Source organism: Panthera uncia (genome assembly GCF_023721935.1).
Source record: "Panthera uncia isolate 11264 chromosome B3 unlocalized genomic scaffold, Puncia_PCG_1.0 HiC_scaffold_1, whole genome shotgun sequence".
Classification (NCBI taxonomy): Eukaryota; Metazoa; Chordata; class Mammalia; order Carnivora; family Felidae; genus Panthera; species Panthera uncia.
In genome coordinates this window covers 112,046,830-112,069,333 of record NW_026057582.1, presented here as the reverse complement: position 1 = coordinate 112,069,333, position 22,504 = coordinate 112,046,830, and the positions used below count along the sequence as shown (strand labels likewise).

Sequence of the window (22,504 nt, the reverse complement as noted above, 5' to 3'; positions counted from 1 at the left end):
TTAGAGACCATGTATCATTCTTTGTATTCTATCTTACTCCCAGTAAGGAGTAAAGCATTAATGTTTCATGGAGGGAGGCTTTTGCTTTTAGTTAGGAGGAGGGGAGTTGCATTCAGGGACACAGTTTGGAGAGGAGAGTCCCTGGTTACCCTCTTGATTCTTCTTTTGTTGTATATTTTGTTGTATATTTGTTCCCAGCTTCCTTACTTGATTTTTTTTCTCATCTCTGCAGGATCAATAAGCCGAGAGCTGAGGATTCAGGCGAATACCACTGTGTATATCACTTTGTCAGTGCTCCTAAAGCAAATGCCACCATTGAAGTGAAAGGTACAACCCAATAGAGGCTGCAGTGTGAGCCTCTCACTCTCCTTCTGAGACACTACCTTGCTCTGGACTCCCAGTCTTCAAGCTGTTCTTGTTCCCATTATGGGAGGCAATATAACATTATGGTAGGACTACAGGCTCAGGAGTTCAGCTGCCCAGGTTTAAATCCAAACCCCATCATCTGTTAGCTGTGTGACTATGGCAAGTTATTAGATTCTTTGTGCTCCTGTTTCCTCATTTGCAAAATCTACCTCGTGGGGTTGTAAGGAGGAATAAATAAGTTAATGTAGTAGTTTGAACCATATGAAATTGCTGTTTTTGTCTGGTAAAAGTTTGAATGTTGGCAGCTTCGTATGGTTCAACCTATGTAAATGTTTTCGAGCAAATAGTGCCGTACAAATATTATTACACAGATCTCCAATGGGCCAGAAGGATTTGGCAAAGTACAGTGTGCAGAGTGAACATAAACTATTTGTGGATAATTCATTAGAATTTTTTTTTAGTGTTTGTTTTATTTTTGAGAGAGAACAAGCGGGGGAGGGGCAGAGAGAAGGGGACAGCGGATCTGAAGTGGGCTTTGCGCTGACAGTAGCAAGCCGTGAGATCATGACCTGAGCTGAAGTTTGTTGCCACCCAAGTGCCCCATTCATTAGAATTTTAGTAGAAACTCTGGGTGCATGGCATCTTAAAGATGCAGCTGTAGCTAAAAGTTCCCAAAAGGGCCAAGAAAACTGTAAAAGTTGAAGCTACTTAACATCATGAATCCCAGCTTTCCTGTGTTATTTCAAAGAAGCAGCTGAGACCCAGAAAAGTACAGCCATGAACTCTGGCTCACAGAGTGGTTTGTGGCAGAGCTAGCATTAGAATCCAGATCTTGATTCTCAATCCCATGTTTATCCATTTTATAAAATGACCAGGGGGAGGTGGGGTTGCTATTTGAGGTCAGACTGAAGAATTGAGGGTTTTTAAATTTTTTTCATGTTTAAAAAAAATTTTTTTTTAATGTTTTTATTTATTTTTGAGACAGAGACAGAGCATGAGCAGGGGAGGGGCAGAGAGAGGGGGAGACACAGAATCTGAAGTGGGCTCCAGGCTCTCTGAGCTGTTAGCACAGAGTCCGACGCGGGGCTCGAACTCACTAGCTATGAGATCATGACCTGAGCTGAAGTCGGACGCTCAACCGACTGAGCCACCCAGGTGCCCCAGATTTTTTTCAGTCTTTATTTTGCTCAGGAAGGATACGGATTTGTTCTTCAAATCCTTGGGTGATCCTTAGCAGCTGGAGGGATAAATTTAGTAAATGGGAAGGTCCTATAATAGCAAGTATCAGATCTTTCTTAAAATATTTAGAAGACTAGAAATTCAGATTAAAGAAAGGCTTAGATTCCAAGTTTCAATGATCTGTTATTAAATGAAAGTAGTGTCTTGGTGACCCAGCCCTAATTTGTAAGTTGACGTAAGGACAGCCAGTGTCTCTTCCAGCTGCCACGTTGAATTCTAAATGCCTGAAAGGGTTTAGTCACGATGGCCTGGTAGTAGTCCACACCGGCCAGAGAACGTGGGCTTTGATTAATTCAGGGCTTTTCTTGGAGGGATCTGGGTTTATCTCTGTTTTTGAAGGATGGCACATTTGTTCAACATGAGGATGAAGGTGTGAGAAGTCGCTTTTTCTCTAAGCCTGCCATGTATCTTTCCTCACCTGGGTGAGCTGGCCTGCATGGGGAGATGTTTTACTCCTCCACGAGAGACCAGAGGCCCTGCAGCATTCCAGGCTGAGCCTTTGGCACAGCGTCCAAGTGTGGAGGTAGCAGGATGGGCGAGGGAGGGAAAGTGGTGTGTGTAGTTAGCCACCCTCCCCAAACCTAAAGGATGGTTACATGCAGTTCCTAGTCCTGGCTTCCCTGTGATAGTGCTGATTGGGCTCTAATGATTTCTAGCAGCACTTTCAGGAGTAGAGACAGAGGAGGTTTCCCATTGGCTTGGCTGCTTGAGAGGTGGGCTTCAGTGGCCCCTGAGGCAGCATCTTTCCTCACATTGTCTTTAGCAGATAGGAGGTGGTGGGCTGGGGGGCAGAGAATGGGAGGCTGCAAGCAGGAGTGATTTCAGAGGAAGTTAAAACATTCCATGGCATCTTATCGTGACTGCGCGAGATGTGTGCTGTTGCATTTTACTGACAACAGCTCTGCGAGGAAGATTGGGCAGGTGGTGCTATCCTGGTTTTAGGAGTAGACCTTAAGAAAACTCTCTTTCATAGAATCCTAAGCATATGCTGTGATTAGCTTGGACAGATATGTTAGTCTCTCAAGAAAATTCACAGGGAATTCCAGTCTTTCTCCTTTCTGTCCCCTAATACCTGGATAGAAGACAGGTGAACATTTAATGTCTTATAGGTGATCCTTAGTTTAGTATGGAAAAGACTGAACATTTGAGTTTTTCTGTTTAGCTTCAAAAAGATTTGCTATAGGCCCAGGATCATATTCTTTAAAAAAAAATTTTTTTTAATGTTTGTTTATTTTTGAGAGAGAGACAGTGCAAGTAGGGGAGGAGCAGAGAGAGAGGGAGACACAGAATCTGAAGCAGGTTCCAGGCTCTGAGCTGTCAGCACAGAGCCTGATGTGGGGCTCGAACCCATGAACTGTAAGATCATGACCTGAGCCAAAGTTAGATGCTTAACCGACTGAGCCACCTAGGCACCCCTAAAGTTTATTTATTTATTTTCGAGAGAGAGAGAGAAAGAGAGTGAGTGAGTGGGGGAGGGGCAGAGAGAGGGGGGAGAGAGAGAATCCCAAGTAGACTCTGCACTGTCAGCACAAAGCCCGACTCGGGCCTGAATTCACGACTCATGAAGTAGTGACCTGAGCTGAAATCCAGAGTCAGACACTTAATTGACTAAGCCACCCCAGGTGGTTAAGCCACCCTGGGGGTGCCCCAGGATCATATTCTAAGCTAGGTGGTTGTGGTTGCCAACCCAATGCCTTGCATTGAGAGAGAGGGAGGGAGGGAGATGGAAAGAGAGAAGGAGCCAAGGTGGGAGGGAGAGGGGGAGAGAGAGAGAGAGAGAGAGAGAGAGAGAGAGGTTGATTGATTCCCAAAGCATTTTCATATAAACTCTGGTTTTATTTCCTTGGTGCCTCTATGGTGGGTAAGAGACAGTTACCTTTTTATAGCTATAAAGACTTGAAAAATCTGAGTAATACAGGTAAGAGGTGGTTGTACTCGAGAGAGATTTAAGGAACATGAGTGACCTCTGTTGAAAGGAGTCTCTTGAGCGTCTTCTTTGTGGTTTAACTAACTCGGCGTGTCAGGGCAATAGAATTTACACCAGACAGATCTCTTCAGCACCTGTTCTGCACTCAGTCCTTTTCTTCCCCATTTGGCTTTTATTGCATTTCAGCACCTCCTCCCTGGGGTGTTGTTTGGGCTCAGCACTGTGGGGAGTGAAGGGTTTATACTAGGCCAGAACTGGGCACTGTGCAGCAGATCAGCACATCTTGAGTTACTTGTGTGCAAGAGAAAAGAAGGCTGCAGGAATCCGAGGGAGGGGTGTGTGTCCTGGAACAGCCCTGAGGTGGCAATGTTTTCCACCTTAGTCTGTCAAGAAAGGAATTTTGAGGATGGTAATATCTACGTGTAGTAGGGAAGGCCCTGCGTCTGAAGTAGGGTTTTTTTCTTTCACTTTTTTTTTTCTCAAAGGCCAAGAATGAGGCACAGTGTAAACAGGAAGATACTGTTACTGTTTAGGATTACATTTCTTAGGTATCTAGCAGGTGACCTGAGCAGATGCTGGAGGTGAAAGATGGAGCAGGGCTGGCCAGGGGAGAGGAAACAGCAATGACTAGACCTTAGTGGGACCTCTGCCCCATAGCCCAGCCTCTCTGGGGATCCACTTAGATAACTCTGGGGAGGCATCTCTTTCCCCAGCTTTTCGACTCTTCAAGGTTTATGTCTTCCAGAGAGTCCACAGCTCATTACAGAGCATTTGTGATTGGATAAGTATTGAACTTTCTATTCCTGTAATTCTTTAACCTTTCTAACTCTTACTCTCTCCCTCTTCCCCTTTCTTCCTTTTCTAAAATTAAAAAAAATGTGCTCATAAAAAAACCACATAAAAATGTCTGTGAAATCTGCAAAAAGGAAGAAATCCCTCTCATGACTCCTAAACCCCATCCTCTTTGTTCAGTTATTTTGATTAATCCAAGAAACAAGGAAATGGAATTTTATTCTGTTTTTAGAAAAAGATTTTGGTGGTCATCAAATCCTCTGCAACAAACATGCTACTGCCTCTTGTGAAAGGTACATCCCAGCCCTACGAAGGTCTGGGTCTCGGGTCTCATCAGGCTCATTATCTCTTCCTGCTCACTGGGCACTGCGGGTGAGTTTCAGTCTTTTGGGGGTACCAGAGCTAAGACTGATCTTGTTTTTCCCTCCATACTTCTTAGTTTTTTTGTATTTTAATATTATGACTAAATGTTAGGATCTCTTTAAGTAACCTTGTCTGGCATCCCTGTTTCCTCCTCTGTTGTGTGGCCTTACAAATGATATATTACAGTTCAGACTGGCCGAGATGGACCTCATGGTGATGACACCGAATATCATTAAGAGTAATAATACATATCTTTCATCTGTATGGCCCTTTAGCATGCAGATTGTTCTCATGGTTATTTATTTGTTTGATAGGCAGCTAGTTTGGTAGGTGAGGACGCTTAGAGGTTGTGACATCCTTAGGTCAGAGCTGATGGCAAAGCTGGTTCTGACTCAGAATTGAAAAGTCTTCGAGAGCAAAATAATAATAATACCTTGAAGCTTCTAGAACACTTTGAGCATCAACTTCAGCCCAGATAACCATACCTATACTTTCTTTTCATGGTGCTACCCTGGCCTTCATTAATAAGAATAAGAATTGCTAACATTGCACATTAACTGTATGCCAGGCGCCATTCTGGGTGCACTGCTGTTTCTGTCCTCCCAGTAGTCTTCACAACTTTTGGATGGAAATGCTGTTGTTATTCCTACTTTCCAGGGGAGAAAATGGAGACTCAAGGGAATTAGATGACTTAACTGGTGTGGCAGGTAAAGAGTGGAACGTGGGTTCTCACCTGTGCTCCTGAACACTAAGCCATGTTACTGTGTGCAGCATGTAACAGTTAGAAGGCCTTGGACTGAGAGTTAGAGGAATCGGATTCTGATCCTGCCCTGCCATTAAACTTGCTGTGGCCCTAACCGTTTGCTCTCCTACCTTGGGCCTCAGCTTCCACAAGCATGTGATGAAGCAGGATGAGATAGATGGTCTTGGAGGTCCTGTAAGGCTCCAGCAGTCTGTAGTTCCCTTATATGGATACAAATGAGAGGTTGGGTTATTAAAGGAAAATGATCTCTAAGCTTCTTTTCCTCATGGTAGTGCCTGTGTCACCTTCTCAACTTTGAGAATGTCACCTCAGTGTTCCCCATACTTCCACTCATCTCCCTGTCTTAGGGGACACTCCTTCTTACAGTCGCCTTGTCTCAAACACTGGTGCGAGGAAGGGTATGAAAGCAGTGGTTCTCAAACTTGATTTAATGTGTAGGCAATGTGGTCTGACATCAGGCTTTATTAAGAGCATTCCGGGTGATTATAGCATATAGCCAAGGTTAGAATCATGGTCTTAGAGGAGACTTCAGTTACTACCCACTCAGTGCTCTCTCCTGCAGGAAAGGGAAAAGCCTCATCTGCTGAAGGCAGCACAAGTCCCAGACTGCTTTAATCTTTACAGTTGATGATGAATCTACTCTGTGTAGAGAAGGCTTATTGAGCCACAAGCCAGCATCCTTGCTTCCATCCTGACCAGTCTCGTATTGCTTCTTGGGCTTAGCCCTTGGCTTAACAGTAAATCTTTTTTTTTTTTTTTTTTTTTTTTTTTAGTGTTTATTTTTGAAAGAGAGAGGGAGACACAGAATCTGAAGCAGTCTCCAGGCTCTGAGCTGTCAGCACAGAGCCGGATGCGGGGCTCAAACCCATGAACCCTGAAATCATGACCTGAGCCGAAGTCGGACACTTAACCGACTGAGCCACCCAGGTGCCCCAACAGTAAATCTTGCTGTTATCTCTGCCTTCTTCAGCCAAGCCTCTTAATTTTGCCTACAGCAAGATGAGGTGTCTTTGGGATCTGATAGGCTACATAAAGGAAGCAATGAGATCATCATATGGAATAGTATGTTTACTTAGAAACAGGCTACTCATTGACACCTTTAAGGATAGAGTTTCTTTGAAAATGAGTTGTGAGGTTATGAATTTGCTTTGAAAAGTGAGCACCAAAGAAGCAGTCTATGTAAGAAACTCCATACCATGACCCCTTTCTCGGCTCTGTCGTGCTTAACTGTATTTAACATCAGCTTCAGGTGAACATAACTCCATTGCCTAAGTGGACACTTTCTACAGCCACCAGTCTGACAGAGAAGCTGGACGCTCTGCTCTGAGTGTAGGCTGGTCAGGCAACAGAAGGTATTGAGGAGCATGAGGTTGTTCTCACCCACAGACCCAGATAATGAAATTGGGTTGGGTGTTGATGGGGAACTAAGACTCTTTTGGAGCCCCTGTATTGCCATTCATTAGGATACTGGAAGGATATCTATCCATTATCTAATTTCATTAGAGTATGTGACTAATGAAGGGAGAGAGCCAGTTAATTCCCAAGTGGGTCTGTGAGCTCTTTAAAAGTCTCTCTCGGGGCGCCTGGGTGGTGCAGTCGGTTAAGCGTCTGACTTCGGCTCAGGTCACGATCTCGCGGTCCGTGAGTTCGAGCCCCGCGTCGGGCTCTGGGCTGATGGCTCAGAGCCTGGAGCCTGTTTCAGATTCTGTGTCTCCCTCTCTCTCTGCCCCTCCCCCGTTCATGCTCTGTCTCTCTCTGTCTCAAAAATAAAAATAAAACGTTAAAAAAAAAAAAATTTAAAGTCTCTCTCTTCCTCCTTGCCTCCCTGAGAGGGCAAAGGGAAGTAAGGTATTTGTGTCAGACTCCTCAGACCTACCTTCAGACCAGCAGATCCTGGTTAAGCAGTTCCTTATTTACGTGGCAAGCCCACAGAAGATAAGGCATGTTAACTAATATAAGTAAATAGGCCATTAATAAAAATTTGTCCAGTATCTGACCTGATTAAACCTTACTGGAGTTACAAGCACAAGTCCTGTTTGTGTCGGCAAACAGAGAACATAATAATCAGCATCTCTTTGATGTCTTAGAACTCAAAGGCCAGAGTCTAAGCCTAGCCTTTCCTTTCCCTGACTACTAATAGGTCAATTTAAATGTTTATTTTTGACCCCGAGCTCTAGTTGATACAGAGATATAACTTAATCCTCACAAGACCTCTGTGAGGTATGTGAATATTACTATTTTACAAAAGTGAGTAATGAAACTTAAATGACTTAAAGGACTTTAAATGATCCGCCTTAAGTTACTCAGTTGGTGAGTAGTAGTCTCATTAGAGCCTAAATTCCTCTGACTTAAAGTCCAAAGCTTTTTTACTTATGTTATAGTGTATGGAGTAGTTAAACTGTGACAGGTAAATCAGTCCACTACAGATCTGGAATGTTCCAGTACCTCTACAAGCAAAGATAACACTTGGACAGTTTGTTATGCATGTTGTAAAGCATACTGTATATTTTTATTTTTATGGACTCTGTTCTAGTTTGGTTTATTTCCCTTCTGTATGTAAAGTTCAAAAAGCATAGCCTCTGGATCAACCCTGAATTTGTTTCTAGCTTTACTGTTAACTAGCAGTGTAATTTTAGATGTTAAATAACTTTTCCAAACTTGAGTTTTCTTTTATGTAAATGGGGTAATATTTTCTTTCTTCATTGGGTTGTTAAATGACCCCCCAAACTTAGTGGCTTAAAACAAGAAACTCTTACTACCTCATAGTTTCTGTGAGTCAGGAATTAGGGAGCAGATTAGTGGGGGTGACTGCAAGCAGCAGTCTTCTGAAAGCTCGACTGGCACTGGAGGATCTGTGTCCTCAGTGGCTGCCTCACATGGCTGCTGTTGGTCAATTCCTCACTGTGTGGGCCTTTTCCACAGGCTGTTTGAGTGGCCTCCCAGTATGACAGCTAACCTGCCCCAGATTGTGTGATCGAGAGAGAGCAAGGAGAAAGCCACACTGGCTTTGTGAACTATCCAAAGTTGCATACCTTTATTTCTGCTTTACTTCATTCATGAGAATTGTGCCACTAAGTCCAGCCCACGCTCAAGGGGAGGGAGCTATTACACTTCACCTTTTGAAGGGAAGAACATCAAAGAATTTGGAGACTATTTAAAAACCACCATGGGTGGACGCTGAGCCCTAAGGGCCCCTCTGCTCTCTGACCAGTGCTTTACATGTGCTCTGAGAGCCTGGTTTCATTTCTTGCTTTGGTTCCACTGTCTTGTTTAGCTGGTAGGACAAGAACAGGCTTGCTTTCTTTTTGTCCCCCTCCCCAACATTTTTTTATTTTTTTTTTACTTTTTTTTTTTTTTTTTACTATTTGACTATGGTTGACATAAAATGTTACATTAGCTTCAGATATACAACTTTGTGATTTGACAAGTTTGTGCATCATGCTATGTTCACAAGTGTGGCCACCAACTGAGGAATGTGATTTTTGATTGAGCAGTTACCATAAAGGAAAGAGAGAAGTGAAAAAACTTTTCATTGACCCAGAGGCTAAAGTGATAGTTGTTATAATCACTCCCTTAAGGATAGAGTGATGTGGCTTAATTTTCTCTCTGCTCATAATACTAGTGACACTCCCACCATCCTAAGGGTGAATAATCAGGGCTTCACTCAGTATTCTTTGCTAAGCTGAGGAGAAAGCAACAGATCTAACCATTGAAAACTCTTTCCTGTAGGTTTATTCTATGTAAATATGACCAATGAAGTGTGATGGGGTAGCTAAGTTCCTAGATAATCTCTGTGCATAGTAGCCTTTAAGGCATGTTCACATCTATAAATAGAAGCCACTGTAGAACACCAAGGTAGATGAATGAAAAGGAGAAGTAGTGTTCTCCTAAACACCAAGGTAGGAGTGAAGACCATCCCCATCTCTCTCCTCAGGTCTTGGCCTTCTAGTCTGCATCCTTTCAGAATATTGACTTTTTTTTTCTTTTCAAATTTTTATGTAAATTCTAGTTAACATACAGTGCAATATTGATTTCAGGAGTAGGACTCCATGATTCATCACTTATATACAACACTCAGTGCTCATAATAAGTGCCGTCCTTAATACACATCACTTATCTAAGCCCATCCCCTACCCACCTCCATCAACCCTCTGTTTGTTGTCTATCTTTAAGAGTCTCTTATGGTTTATTTCCATCTCTCTTCTTCCCCCCCACCATATGTTTATGTGTTTTGTTTCTTAAATTCCACATGCGTGAAATCATATGGTATTTGTCTTTCTCTGACTTATTTTGCAAATGGCAAGATTTCATTCTTTTAGGTGGCTGAGTAATATTCCAGTGCGTGTGTGTGTGTGTGTGTGTGTGTGTGTGTGTGTAAATATCATGTCTTCTGTATCCATTCATCAATTGATGGACACTTGGGCTCTCTCCATGGTTTGGCTATTGTTGATAATGCTGCAGTAAACATCAGGGTGCATGTACCCCTTAGAACCTGTATCTTTTTATCCTTTGGATAAATACCTGGTAGTGCAATTGCTGGACCATAGGATAGTTCTATTTTTAACTTTTTGAGGAACCTCCATACTGTGCTCCAGAGTGGCTGCACCAGTTTGCACAGAAAAGTGACTTTCTTGGAGGCCATGGTGCCATAAACCAGATCGACTTTTAGCCTTCTGGGTGGTTCTAATGTGTAACCTTGAGATGAGTCCCCAAGGTAAAAGCTGATGGTACTGAATTCACAGTACTATTGGAATTAGTTAGTTAACTGGGCTAGAGTGGGTATTCTCTGTGGGTCAAAGGAAAACGGAAAAATATGTCACACATAAGCTGATTTCTAAAATTTATATCTTCACCCTAGACTACTACTCCTCTGGGCTTCAGACTTGATACTCAGCTGTCTACTTGACAACTTCACTTGGAGGTTAAAGACGTATCTTAAGCTTAACATGTCCTCAACTTTGAACTCCTGGTTTTTACCACAGCCATTGCTCCATTCCTAAACAAAAACAAAACAAAAGCAAGCCAACAAAAAACTACCTGGTTCTTCTGTAGTCTTATCTTAGTAACTGGCAACTCCATTCTTATAATTCTTCAAGCCAGAAACCTTTGAGTCATCCTTGACTTTCTTCCTCACATCCCACATCCATTCCATTAACAAATACCTTAACTCAACCTATAAAATGTATCGGAATCTCTTTCACTGCTACCGCCCTCATCCAAACCACCCTCTCCTTTGCCTGGATTACTCTAATAGCTCCCTTAAATAAATGGTCTTGATTGCACATAGTCATCTACATAGTAGCCAGAGGAAGCCTGTTAAAACATGCAGATCATTTTATACCTATGTTTGATATTTACCAGTGGCTTCCCAGCTGACTCAGAGTAAATGCCAAAGTCCTTTCAGTGGCCTGCAAAGTCCTATTCAATCTGGGCTCCATTCACTCTGATTTCATCTCCTACCATCTTTGCCTTGCTTACTGTGTTTCAGCCAAACTCCTCCATGCCGTTCCTTGTACATAACAAGTGCACCTGTGCCTCAAGGCTTTTTGTCTTTTATTTGGAGTGTTCTTCCCACAGATACAGGAGTGTGCTCCTCCCTTAGTGTTCTTCATGACTGTGTGAAAATGCACCTCAGTAGAAAGACCTTCCCCCACTAGTCAGTGATGTATCTGGCATGTGGTGGGTGCTCAACAAGTCTTTGTCAGATGAATGAAATACAACTAGAAGCAAAATGTGGTAGTCCTGCTTGCTGTGTCTCCCCATGATGGTGTTTTACTTAGTGTATTGCCTTGGAGCTTGCTCCTTGGAGGACTTAAGATGTTCTTCACTCTTTACTGACTGAAGAAAGCTCTGAGAAAGGGGGACAGGGGGAGCAGTAGGTCTGAGCAGTAACCAAGTGGCTTTGGGAGAAATCTGGTGACATGGCAGTAAGATGGAGCCAGCCTGGCCCACTCCCTTCTGCAGTGAGGAAGTCTACCTGGAAAAACAAAAAGGCATTTCCTTTAAAACCTCCTCTTTAGATAGAAAACACCACACACTGTGTAGTACTGAGCAGGTTTCAGTTTGGCTGGCAGTGGTGATAGAGACAGCTTGGGACCTCATTCATTCCATTTCTGTCCAGGTGCCTCTGGAGGTGGCCTTGGAAGCACAGTCTGAGAAGTAGCAGAACTTTGGATTTGTTTTAAGCCAAGAAAAAACAGGCTGTTTTGAGGGGGAACATGGGATAAGCCCATGATATAATACAATTGTACAGGCTTTTATAGTTGCAAAGTGAGTGTTTTAAATCTTTCCTACCCAAGGCCCCTGGATGTAGGCAGGGGCTAGGATTATCTCCATTTGATAATGGGTGTAGAAATGAAGCACAGAATAATTAAAGAATTAGCAAAACTTGAATTTGGACCAGACCTGTTGATTTCTCTTTCCTGTCTTGGCCAACTGCGTGACATCTGGCCTACTTTGAGTTTTATTGCTTTCACATTACTTACTGTAACTGGTGAGGTATGGTAGAAAATATTGTCAAGATCAAAGGAGGCTAAATTCAAAGAATTAGCCCCCATCTCAGGCTTCCTGGATCCTTGAAACTTATCTAATTTTTAAACCACAGGTGCTGTCTATTTCTTCCTAAGTGATCCCTTAAAGCAGAGAAGACCAGCAGCGTCTAACATGTCTAGAAATTCCCCCAAGATTGGGTTTATTGAGATTACTGCAAATCAGGTGTACAGGTCAGATTCTTAAACTGTTAATAAAATCTCTTGGGACACTGGTTGAATTTCCTGTTTATTCGTTTCTTGTGAAGACGGATTTGCTGGATTCCCTCTTTCCTGGAAGAGCCTTGCCCATTGATAGTCATCAGATAGCTTCTCCAGGCATTCATTATTTTTATATACCTTGCAATCTTTGACTTGATTTTAAATGTTTGACCTTAGAGATCTCTCATTTCCTTAAGGGAATATATGACATTTGATATAATCCATAATTGTTATTAGTTCAGGCATGAAAAAACCATGACTGGAAGAGGAGATGATAATAGCTTCTGTTTGCATTTTTTTTTTTTTTTAAAGGATGTTTTAATTTAGGGCAGTTGAGCCTATGCCCCCTCTTCCAGGAGGTTAGAGAGCCACCTGTATTAATAGCAGAACTTCACATATAGCAATCCTGGTATCTGCTTTGGCTGCTTTGGTGGGTGGGAGGTAGGGCATGGTTTGATTCCATTGCTCTGTTCTGACCTGAAATGCATGTTATCAAAGATAAATATGAGGACGGGCCTAAAGATTGGCTATCTTAGAAGCAGGGCTCTGAGTCAGTAGGTGGGGCCTTTGTATCCTCTTCAGAATAGCTTCCCATGATAACTGTTCAACACTCTTTCTCACAGCTGCTCCTGACATCACTGGCCACAAACGGAGCGAGAACAAGAATGAAGGGCAAGATGCCATGATGTATTGCAAATCAGTTGGCTACCCGCACCCAGAGTGGATCTGGCGCAAGAAGGAGAATGGTATGCCCATGGTGAGTAGGAGGCAGCCCTGATTCTCTATACCTGGGTCTCCGTGGTTGCTGGAGTTTCTCCTGGGGAGGTCCAGACATCTGGACCAGTTTCTGCAACCCCTGCCATAATGGCATGGCCCCAGTTACCCTTTCTAGTCATGAATGTTATGAATCTGGAGGTCACTGACAGTCTCTGTCCAGCACTGGAATCCCTACGTGATCTGTTAGAGCTGTTTGTCTACTAAGCGATTTGACTGGTTTGCCTTCAAGACAAGAAGCTGAAAGAGCTAATCCCAATCTTAAACTTTTTTTTATTATTCTAGTGCATCTGTCCTAAAGAAAATATTGTTCTTGGTGTAGTCTTAACATACCTTTCTTGTTTTTTGGAAAGACAAGGCAATGAGGGCAATTACTAGTATATGCCTGGGACACAGAAAGTACTGATTAGGAATTGGGGCAACATGATGAGCCTCAGGAGCAGCCTTAGACATTGGAAATCTGACAGTATCTGCTCCAGAAAAGGTCAAAGAAGACATCTTTTTCAATCTGTGGGATGATTCTTGATGGTGTTGGGGGAGTCAAATATTTGTTAGACTCTCATTCTCTCTCTGATTTCGTGACATTTGTCCAGTCTCTTTTTCTGTGAGAGGGTGTCATACATTCCTCCTCTCCTGAGGCCTTGCATGCCCAGCACTGTACTTTTCAGGCATCCTCTTTGTCAATCATCAGAATCAGAAGGGACCCTGGAGATAATCTAATCTGCTTCTTCAGAAAGGTTGCATTATTAACCAAGGTGAATTAGTGACAAAACCAAGGAAGGGTCAAATCCATTTTTTTTAAATTTCCAGTCCATAATTCTTCCCACTCTAGGATCTCTCAATAATGATATGTCAAGTGGTGGTAAGGACTCTGACATTAACAATGATGACTAGATTTCAGAAACCCACTAATAAGGGGTCGTGATGAGGAAGGGAGAGGTTATTTTCAGAGCAGGCCCTGAAAAGTCAACAAAATATTTAATTCTCTAAAGTGCTGGCAAGCAAATGCCCATTTCTCTCCTGGTATCTGGGTAGGAGAGCCCTTGAGCTTTTGCCAAAGCAGATTGGGATTCCTCAGTGGATATTTTCATCTCCTCTTCTTCTCATGCCCATGAATTCTTTTTTTGTTTGTTTGTTTTATGTTTTTTTTTTTTTGAGAGACAGAGTGTGGGCAGGGGAGGGGCAGAGAGAGAGAGAGAGAGAGACAGACAGACAGAATCTGAAGTGGGCTCCAGGCTCTGAGCTGTCAGCACAGAGCCTGACACGGGGCTCAAACTCATGAACCACTAAATGAAGTCATACACTTAACCTCCTGGACAACCCAGATGCCCCTCATGCCCATGAACTCTTAATTATCTGTTACATTGTGAAGAACCTTTGAAATCAATTACTACTTCTTGTTGCTTTCAAGCTGTGAATCGTTTGGGAAACAGAAAACTTTTAATGAAAGAGGGGTAGGGAAAAGAACAGCAATTTCTAGGTTGATGCCTTTGAAAACCAGTTTGTCGAACAGTCTAAACTTGGTTGAGGGCTAAGATAAAATGCTTTCAGTTTTTTTCTAGACACTAATTTCAGTACAGATCCCTTTTCTAGACAGATCCCATAACTTTGTTGGACCTCTTTGTTTTTAAAGAATTTAGTCCAGCCCAATCCAAAATTCCAGTTTTCTCTCTCATCCCCTTTCCCTAGGCTGCAAGGGGAGCAGAGGATTGTCTTCATTCTGTCTTCTGGGTTTTTCTTCTGTATGGAGTGGGAAAGAGGACAAGTATGGCTCATCTGACTTATCCTATAGCCCACTGCTTCTTGGCTGCTACTTCTGTGGCCTCTGCGTTGGCAGGTGTCCAGATCTGGATCTTGTAAGAACTTGTGTTGGTTCTTATAGGACCAGTTCTCAGATATTAGAGGTCTACTCTAACCAAAATCTCTGTTTCCTGCTTAGCTCCGGCCACAGATGATTTTTACTGCTGGGGTCTTCTCACCCAGAAGGCAACCAACCCTGTCAGGGAAACGTGAACATCATGGCTCTTCAAATCCTGGGAGTATAGGCCACTCTGCCTTCAGATCTCCAAATAGCCCTTTCCAAGATTGAGAGGCATACGGCACATCAGCCGGTCTCCTTCCTAAACAAATACCTACTGGAAAAAGATAGTTTCTTCTTGGCACCCCCAGCCTGAGTGATTCTCTTGGTGCCTGTTCCACTCAGCTGCAGGGTGGGAAGCTGCATGCAATGCCAAGTATAACTCTCTTCCTGTCACCTCTAATCCTGTCTTCTCTTTTATAGATTGGTGAGGGTTGATGTGGTCATGTGAGGGGTAAGGTAGCTTGATGGACTCCCTTGTAGTAAGCCCTAGCAGGACTATTTGCCCCCTGATTTGTTTGAACCTTTTTTTTTTTTTTCTTTTAAAGAGATAGGTACTTTTTTTTTAAAGTAAATCATAATTTCTGACCATAAATGTAAAAATTACAGTCGTGTTAAATACAAAGTTTTAGGTATCCTCCTTAAAAGGCAGATTTAAGAAACAAAAATATGATATGTTGTTTAAGATAATCTACATATAACAAAATAATATAAAAGTGTTAAAACAAAAATGATGGACAAAGATATAGTGAAATTCTATAAATAGAAAGAACAAGTGGAAATCTTAACATCACAGAAAGTGAAATTCAAATAAAAAACATTAAACCAGGGTGCCTGGTGGTTCAGTTAAGTGTCCAACTTCACCTCAGGTCATGATCATGAGTTTGAATCCAGCATCGGGCTCTCTGCTGTCGGCGGAGAGCCTGCTTCACATACTCTGTCTCTCTCTGCCCCTCTTCCCCCCGCTTTCCTGCCCACCCCCCCCATACTCTGTCTCTTTCTCTCTCAAAAATAATAACTAATAAAAAGTAATACCTTAAAAAGGTTAAACCAAGAGTTCCTTTTTATCATAAGAGGATTAATCCATAATAAAGACAAAGCTATCATGATCTTTTCACACTACATAGTACAGTTCCAAAATGAATGAATTAAAAATTGGAAATATATGGAAATGTAGCCAGAAGCACAATTATATGGTGGCATACTTACATATATTATTTTTAGTCTTTGACAGGTGAGATGAAAAATCACCAACACTGTAGAAGGTTTGAATATCTAATGACTAAGGTGATACAGTCTTGATACTGAAACCTAAGTATCAGTCACTATCAGTCATAAATGTATGTGAACACTTCCTAAGTGCAAGTTAATGGTGTTTGAATCCTTTTTTTAAAAAAAAATGTACACATTTTTATTATTGAAGTATAGTTGACATATAATGTTATATTAGTTTCAGGTATACAGCATAGTAATTTGACAGTTCTGTACATAATGCAGCACTCACCACGATTAGCGTAGTCACCATTTGTTACCTTACACGTCATTACAGTATTATCGACTCTATTCCCTATGCTGTGCTTTCATCCAAGAATATAGGGTACTTTTGATGCTTCTCCTTAGTCATCAATTCTGTAGCAACAGGACAAGTCTCCACTCAGTATCTTATTATGCATTGATTGAAAAGGTTAAAAGTTTCTTGCATATAATGGTATTCAGAAAATACTTAGTGAAGGCCTGTGGATCAAAGAAGACAATACTCATTTCTGATTATAAGTGAAAAACATGGAATTAGTGAGCCGGTAGGGCGGGGGGGGGGGGGGGAGAGAAGTTGGCAGCTTTCCAAGTCCTCGAGTCGAAGCTTCATGGGATAACTTGTTTTGAAGGCTGAGTTTGCCATTTCAGGCATACCCACACTCAGCTGCAGACACGATTGTATGCTATAGCTAGACATCATTCTGGGGATTATCTTCCCCTTTCCTCTCTACTATTTCTGATTACACTTTAGTTGTTGCATAACAACTGGCACATGAGTCCATTTTCCTGCTACCCCAGGGGATCAGTGCTATAAGCCTGCTGGATCCCAGCTCCACCTAGAGCCCTGCTTGTGCACTCTCACCTCCGCCTTCCCACATGGGCCTGGAGTACTCCCGTCCTACTTAGCACCTCTCCTCCCCACAATCTAGTGCAAAAGCTGGCTCTTGTCAAGCTTTCCCTGACTGTTTCTGGCACTGGCCACTCACTCTGCCCCACAGTATTCGGTACATGCCCTCCATTGGGGCTTCTCGTCGCATTCCTATGACTATCCCTTTTGAGGTTCCCTCTTGAGGTCAGTCTCCTTGTTCGTTTTTGTATCATACTTTTCCCTATTTCACCTTCCCCTTGGTAGGATATAAGACATGTAGCATACATTAGTAAATAGTTGATTGATTGAATAAACTTTGCTTTAACCCTGTAATTCTGAAAGGAAAGGGCAGTTACGAATTTCTCTAGCCTTGACTAGGAGCAAGTTCTTAGCATTGTTTTTGGAGGAAGTTTAAGGGGACTTCCCAGAATTCACCAAGCATGAAGTAGATGTCCTGACTCTGAAGTCATCAGACAGGCCTGAGGTTAGCATATATGCCTGACCGTGGAGGTCACACCCCTCCTTCTCAATTCTCCTTCTGTGTTATGGTTTCTTACCATATGGTATTTGAAGTAGCATTTTCTAGATTGAGTAGGTCTTCCAGTAACTTCATAGAAGTTGGAGAAGTCTGGAGGACCAACAGTGGGGGAGGCCTTAACCTGGCTCTACCAGAAGTTTACTAATGTGTTGTTGTTGTTGTCGATATTGAAAGGAAGTTAATAATGAAGGGCTCACAAGTTACCTGGACAAAGATGGTCCTAGACACTGCTCCCTCATCCCAGCCAGTGATCTTGCTAAGAATGGAGAACAGTGCCACCTTATCTTGGACACGAACTCAACTACTCTGACCTCTGTGTGTTCTCCCTTTCTCCACCCTGAGCAGGACATTGTCAATACCTCTGGCCGCTTCTTCATCATCAACAAGGAAAATTATACTGAGCTGAACATCGTGAATCTCCAGATCACAGAAGACCCTGGCGAGTATGAATGTAATGCTACCAACTCCATTGGCTCTGCCTCCGTTGTCACCATCCTCAGGGTACGGAGCCACCTGGCCCCACTCTGGCCTTTTTTGGGAATTCTGGCTGAAATCATCATCTTGGTGGTGATCATTGTTGTGTATGAGAAGAGGAAGAGGCCAGATGAAGTTCCTGATGGTAAGAGCATCCCTACAAAATAGCTATAATGTTGGGGTTGGTTCCTTGGGATGGTTTCCAAGCACCCAAAGAGGACTATAAGTATGTTGGGGTTCAGTCCCAAAAGGAGAGAAGGAAAATTCTCATACTGGTTCCTTAATCCCTACCCCTAAGATTAGCCACCTAGAGCTATAATTATTAGCTCTGTCCCTCCATTTGGGTGTTCTCCAAGCCCCAGTCCCATCTGCCCTTCAGGCCCCATGTGGGGAGCGGGCAGCTGTCAGTCTCTTTGTTCAGCTCTGTCCTCCTTCAATACAGATCATCAGGCAGATTGAGCTTGAGGAGAATCCAAGTCAAGCCTAGAAGCCACCCCAAGATCGCAGGCCACCTGGCCTTTCAGGCAGATTTAAGGTATCTAATTGGTTGTCACATGGTTGCCTCGTGTAGCCCCTGTAGGTAACTGCCCCAGTCCAGTCAAACTGTTCTTGAGAAAAGCCATTGGAACAGGCCAGCCTTTGGTTCCCTTGGTTGGTCCCTTTGATAGGTTTTCAAGGTTCTTGATGAAGCAGGCACCTAGCATTTGGCTTTTCTGTCTCACAGACAAAGTGGTGGAGTCTGATCCATCCACACCCCCACTTTTAAGGCAGAGATAGCTAAGCAGTAACACCTGGAGCCCAGGCCCCAGGGTGGCACCCGCAGGCTGGTGGAGTGCCAGAGATGGGAGTGGATAGAGCGGCACTAGGACTACAGTGAACTATTAAGCTTTGGAAAGAACATGGATCTTAGATTTGGGGACATGCTTACAATCAGGAAGGTCCTAGGAAATCTTTGTGGGTTTTTTTTTTTTTTTTTTTTTTTTTTTTTGGTATTCCATTTGTAACCCTGGGATTCCAGTCAGGGGACAGCTCCTGCTGGAGACTTGTATCAGTAGCTCCTTCAGCTTTCTGACTAGCCCCCCACCCTCCTGTCCTGTCACGTCATCAGCAAATGAATCGGCCAGCCAGAGATTACCCCCACTTGTTCATCACTGACTAGATGAGAAGGGTGTGTGCCCAAGTTCAGTGGAGGCAGGCCTTGGGTGATGGTGGGGTTGCCAACTCTGGTGTGACTGTTCTGGGCCTGTGCTTGTGCACTGTGGCCCTGTGCCTTGCCCCACAGAGTTGTCCTTGTCCCCGTGGCTGACCAGCAGGACTGCAGCCCCAACCATGTGTGTCTGTGGAGAATTGCTAAGGGGGATCTGCTGCTCCCTCAGAAGTCATGCAGCCCTGAAGGCATGCTGGTGGCTTCAGCCTGTCTGGAAGGCCATGTTTGAGAACAGCAGCCTCTTCCCCTCTTTTCGTTTCTTCTCAGCACCTCCAAATCTCTGCCTGCACTAAGTAGAGGGGAGTATTCTAGGGAGGCTGGCAAAAAGATTTGTCGCTGACACTAACAACGCATGTAGGGAGCCCTGGCAGAACCCCTCCCGGTGTACATCCAGCAGTGAGCTAGACCGAGGAGTGAGGCGGACGCCAGCTGGAAGTCGATGGGCCTGTGTGAATAAATGAGCTGATTCCCTGCAGCAGAAGTGTGCCCCCGGGATTTTTACATTCCTTCTCCTAGGTGCACAGAACTGCTGTTCTACGAGGTGAACTGCATTCTTGGGATTTTTCACATATGCATAATGCTTTTTTCTCTAGATTTTTCTCTTTCCTGCTACAAATTAGGACTCCCAAGCAAGGCAGAATACCTGTATTTAGGCCTGAGAGTAAAGGGAAGTTGTCTGTATTTCTAGCACAGCTCTTTAGAAGCAGTTATGCCTCAGTCCTGCAAAGGGCTTTTCATCCCCTCAGAATGCTTTTGCTTTGCTAAATATCACCTTGCTCAGCTTTCCCTTTGGAAAGGTTGGAGAAGCAAAAAGTCAGGTAGGAAAGGGCAAAGATGGGCTTCAGGACCTGATTTTTTATTTTAAGATGATGAGGCTGGGTGCTGCTCTCTTGGCAGAGTGATATGTTGGCTTAGCTGGTCTCCATCAGAGGTTCCGGTCTTCCTCGTAGGAAACCACTTTGTTTACCAGGTTGCTCTCCCAGCGTGTCTGGAAGACATTTGGGTTAGATTTGAGAAGTGGTTAGTATTGGTTCTGGCAAGTGCAGACACCTGCCCAGGGAAGTGGCTATCTTAAAAGAGCTAGAGCTCCATGGCTACTGAACTCAAGTGGTGGCCAGTTGCGTAGAGGAGTCCTCTGTGGCCAGTAAATCTTCTGAACAGCTTCCTGAAGGGAAGGTACTTCTTTTAAGCTAAATTATTATAGACAGTGGAAGAATCCTACATAAAAGACGTGGGTAAGTGCAAAGTAAAATCTCTTTGCTCTGATCTCTTGGAAGAAATGTAATGCAAGCAGCGTTTACTTTTTTTGTTCTTGAATTGGGGCAACAGACCTGGGATGCTGGAATTATTGCGGTGTTCGCCTCCTCTCTGCTCCCTTCCCGACAGCCAGCGCGGCCCAGGCTCCATTCTCCATCTCCACTTCCCTGCCTTGCTCCAGCATTTCCATCCCAGAGTTTTCTCCTTTGTTTGCCTCCTCCTCTCAAACCCCTCCCTGCTCCTATGCCCCTTTATTTCTTGTCCTCCTGGAATTATTAAAGAAAAAAAAAGTTGATTGTTCCTCAGTGAGTTTTCCTTATGCTGTGGCTTTTTTTCCAGCCAGTTTCCCCTCAACTCCTATGCATCCCTCATATGCTTTCTCCCCACCTACCCTGTCCCCGGGTCTACATATAGAGAGATGCGGGCACTCCTTTGTGGAATGAATGAAGAGGTACCTTGTATCTGATACGAATTGGGAGTTTTAGAGGTGATGGATTTTTATCAGCCAGCCATCTGTGGCTCTGTTGACTTATTTGTGCCACTGTGAAAATGGATTTTTTAAATATGCCTGACATGCTTTCTCTGCCAAAATAGGTACTTTTTATTATCAAGGTAGACCTAGGATTTATTTTTGACTTACTGAACTTCTTCTTATATGAACAAATTTCATATAAAACTCATAATACTCACATTCAGGCAGTCTGTGAGTTCTTGGTAACTCAGCCCCTGACCAGAAAAGCACTAAGTGAACAGTTTAAAACTACACACCACAGATTTGAACTTAGAGAGTTTACTCCAAGTACGCTTCACCAGAATGGCAAAGGTTGCTTTAGATTTCTCACATAGAAAATGCTTAGGGTTAAGGGTTAGCTACTTCCAGTTAGGGGGAGGGGGAAAAAAGGCCTCTGTGTCTTAGTCTGCTGGCATCTACTCAGAACATTTTTAAGCAAAACTCACACTAAGTCCCTTTAAGCCCCTGCTGTGGTCTCTTTGAGGATCGGTGCCCAGTAGATTGGTTGTCTTCTAGATAGATGGTCTGCATCTCACCTTTTACCTTCAGTGTTTTCAGGAACAGACGAGTCATGGAGACAAACAAGGGCTTCGTTTTTTCAGCTTACTCCTCACTTGACTACATTCTCTGAAAATATTACGTGGTAATTTTCTAAAAAGAGTGGGTCCAGCCAGCATCCCCTTAGCCTTCCATCCATCCTACAGCTCACATGCCTGGAGCAGACCTTCTGTGCTGGTTCTCTGCTGAGTGAAGCAGAGGGGTTGGTGTGTGCTTCCAAGTTCCCCCCTCCCCGCTCACCTGGGGAGATGAGGCGGGAACCTGCCTCATGGTTGGTGCCTTCAGTTCTACTGGACGTTTTAGTGACCGCAGGTGAAAACAGTAGGAGCTGATTTAAGAAGAGCAGTGGTGGCATCAAAAAGAGTTTTCTGTTTTCACGTTAGGGAGATCATTTTTATAAGCAGTTCAAAGGGACTCTTCTAAGTTACTGATGGAGATCTGAGGTTTTGGGGGGACCATTTTTAGTGGCTCTGATGTATTCGAACTCTGTTAGACACTCTACAATTAAGAGGTATTCTGACATCCGAAAAATCTATCAGTTGGGAATATGAAGCTTTACAACAGATCAGGAATGTTGGTAAAGAAATGTGATCTTTAGAATGACATGCAAAACACACCTTTCATTGTCTCTTAACTAGGGGTCCTCTGAGTCCGTTACCTTATGGAGAAAATACAGTAGGACCAAATATGAAAGGAAACTGGAAGTAACTGTTAATCAGTCTCTGGTTTAATGCTAATCTGCTGAGATGAGGCGAAATGTAAGCAGGTTTAGAAACTATAAAAGCCCATCCTCCGTGAGATGAAGGCAGTGAACAAGGAGCTTTGACCAGACAGGCCCCTCTTGGTCATTCTGACTGGAAAGCCATCTTTTTGGAGGTGCTACCATGTCAGGTAACCCGTTCTTTAGCGGGCATCGCAGAGCACTCTTCCTGATGACACGGCCATGTGATCTAGGGGAGTGAGGGCCGGAGTACGTCTGTTGGGAAGACAGCAGTTCCACCAGGAA

At 43.5% G+C, this 22,504-nt stretch overlaps 1 protein-coding gene across 1 annotated transcript in view; it reads left to right on the top strand.

Annotated features, from left to right (window-relative positions):
- NPTN (neuroplastin) overlaps positions 1-22,504 on the top strand; it is a 39,864-nt gene that overhangs the window by 12,360 nt on the left and 5,000 nt on the right. Inside the window, exons 3-5 of the mRNA XM_049613844.1 lie at positions 233-327; positions 12,823-12,956; positions 17,837-18,110. Coding sequence (XP_049469801.1) covers positions 233-327; positions 12,823-12,956; positions 17,837-18,110 — 503 coding nt within the window. The remainder of the gene's footprint in view (positions 1-232; positions 328-12,822; positions 12,957-17,836; positions 18,111-22,504) is intronic.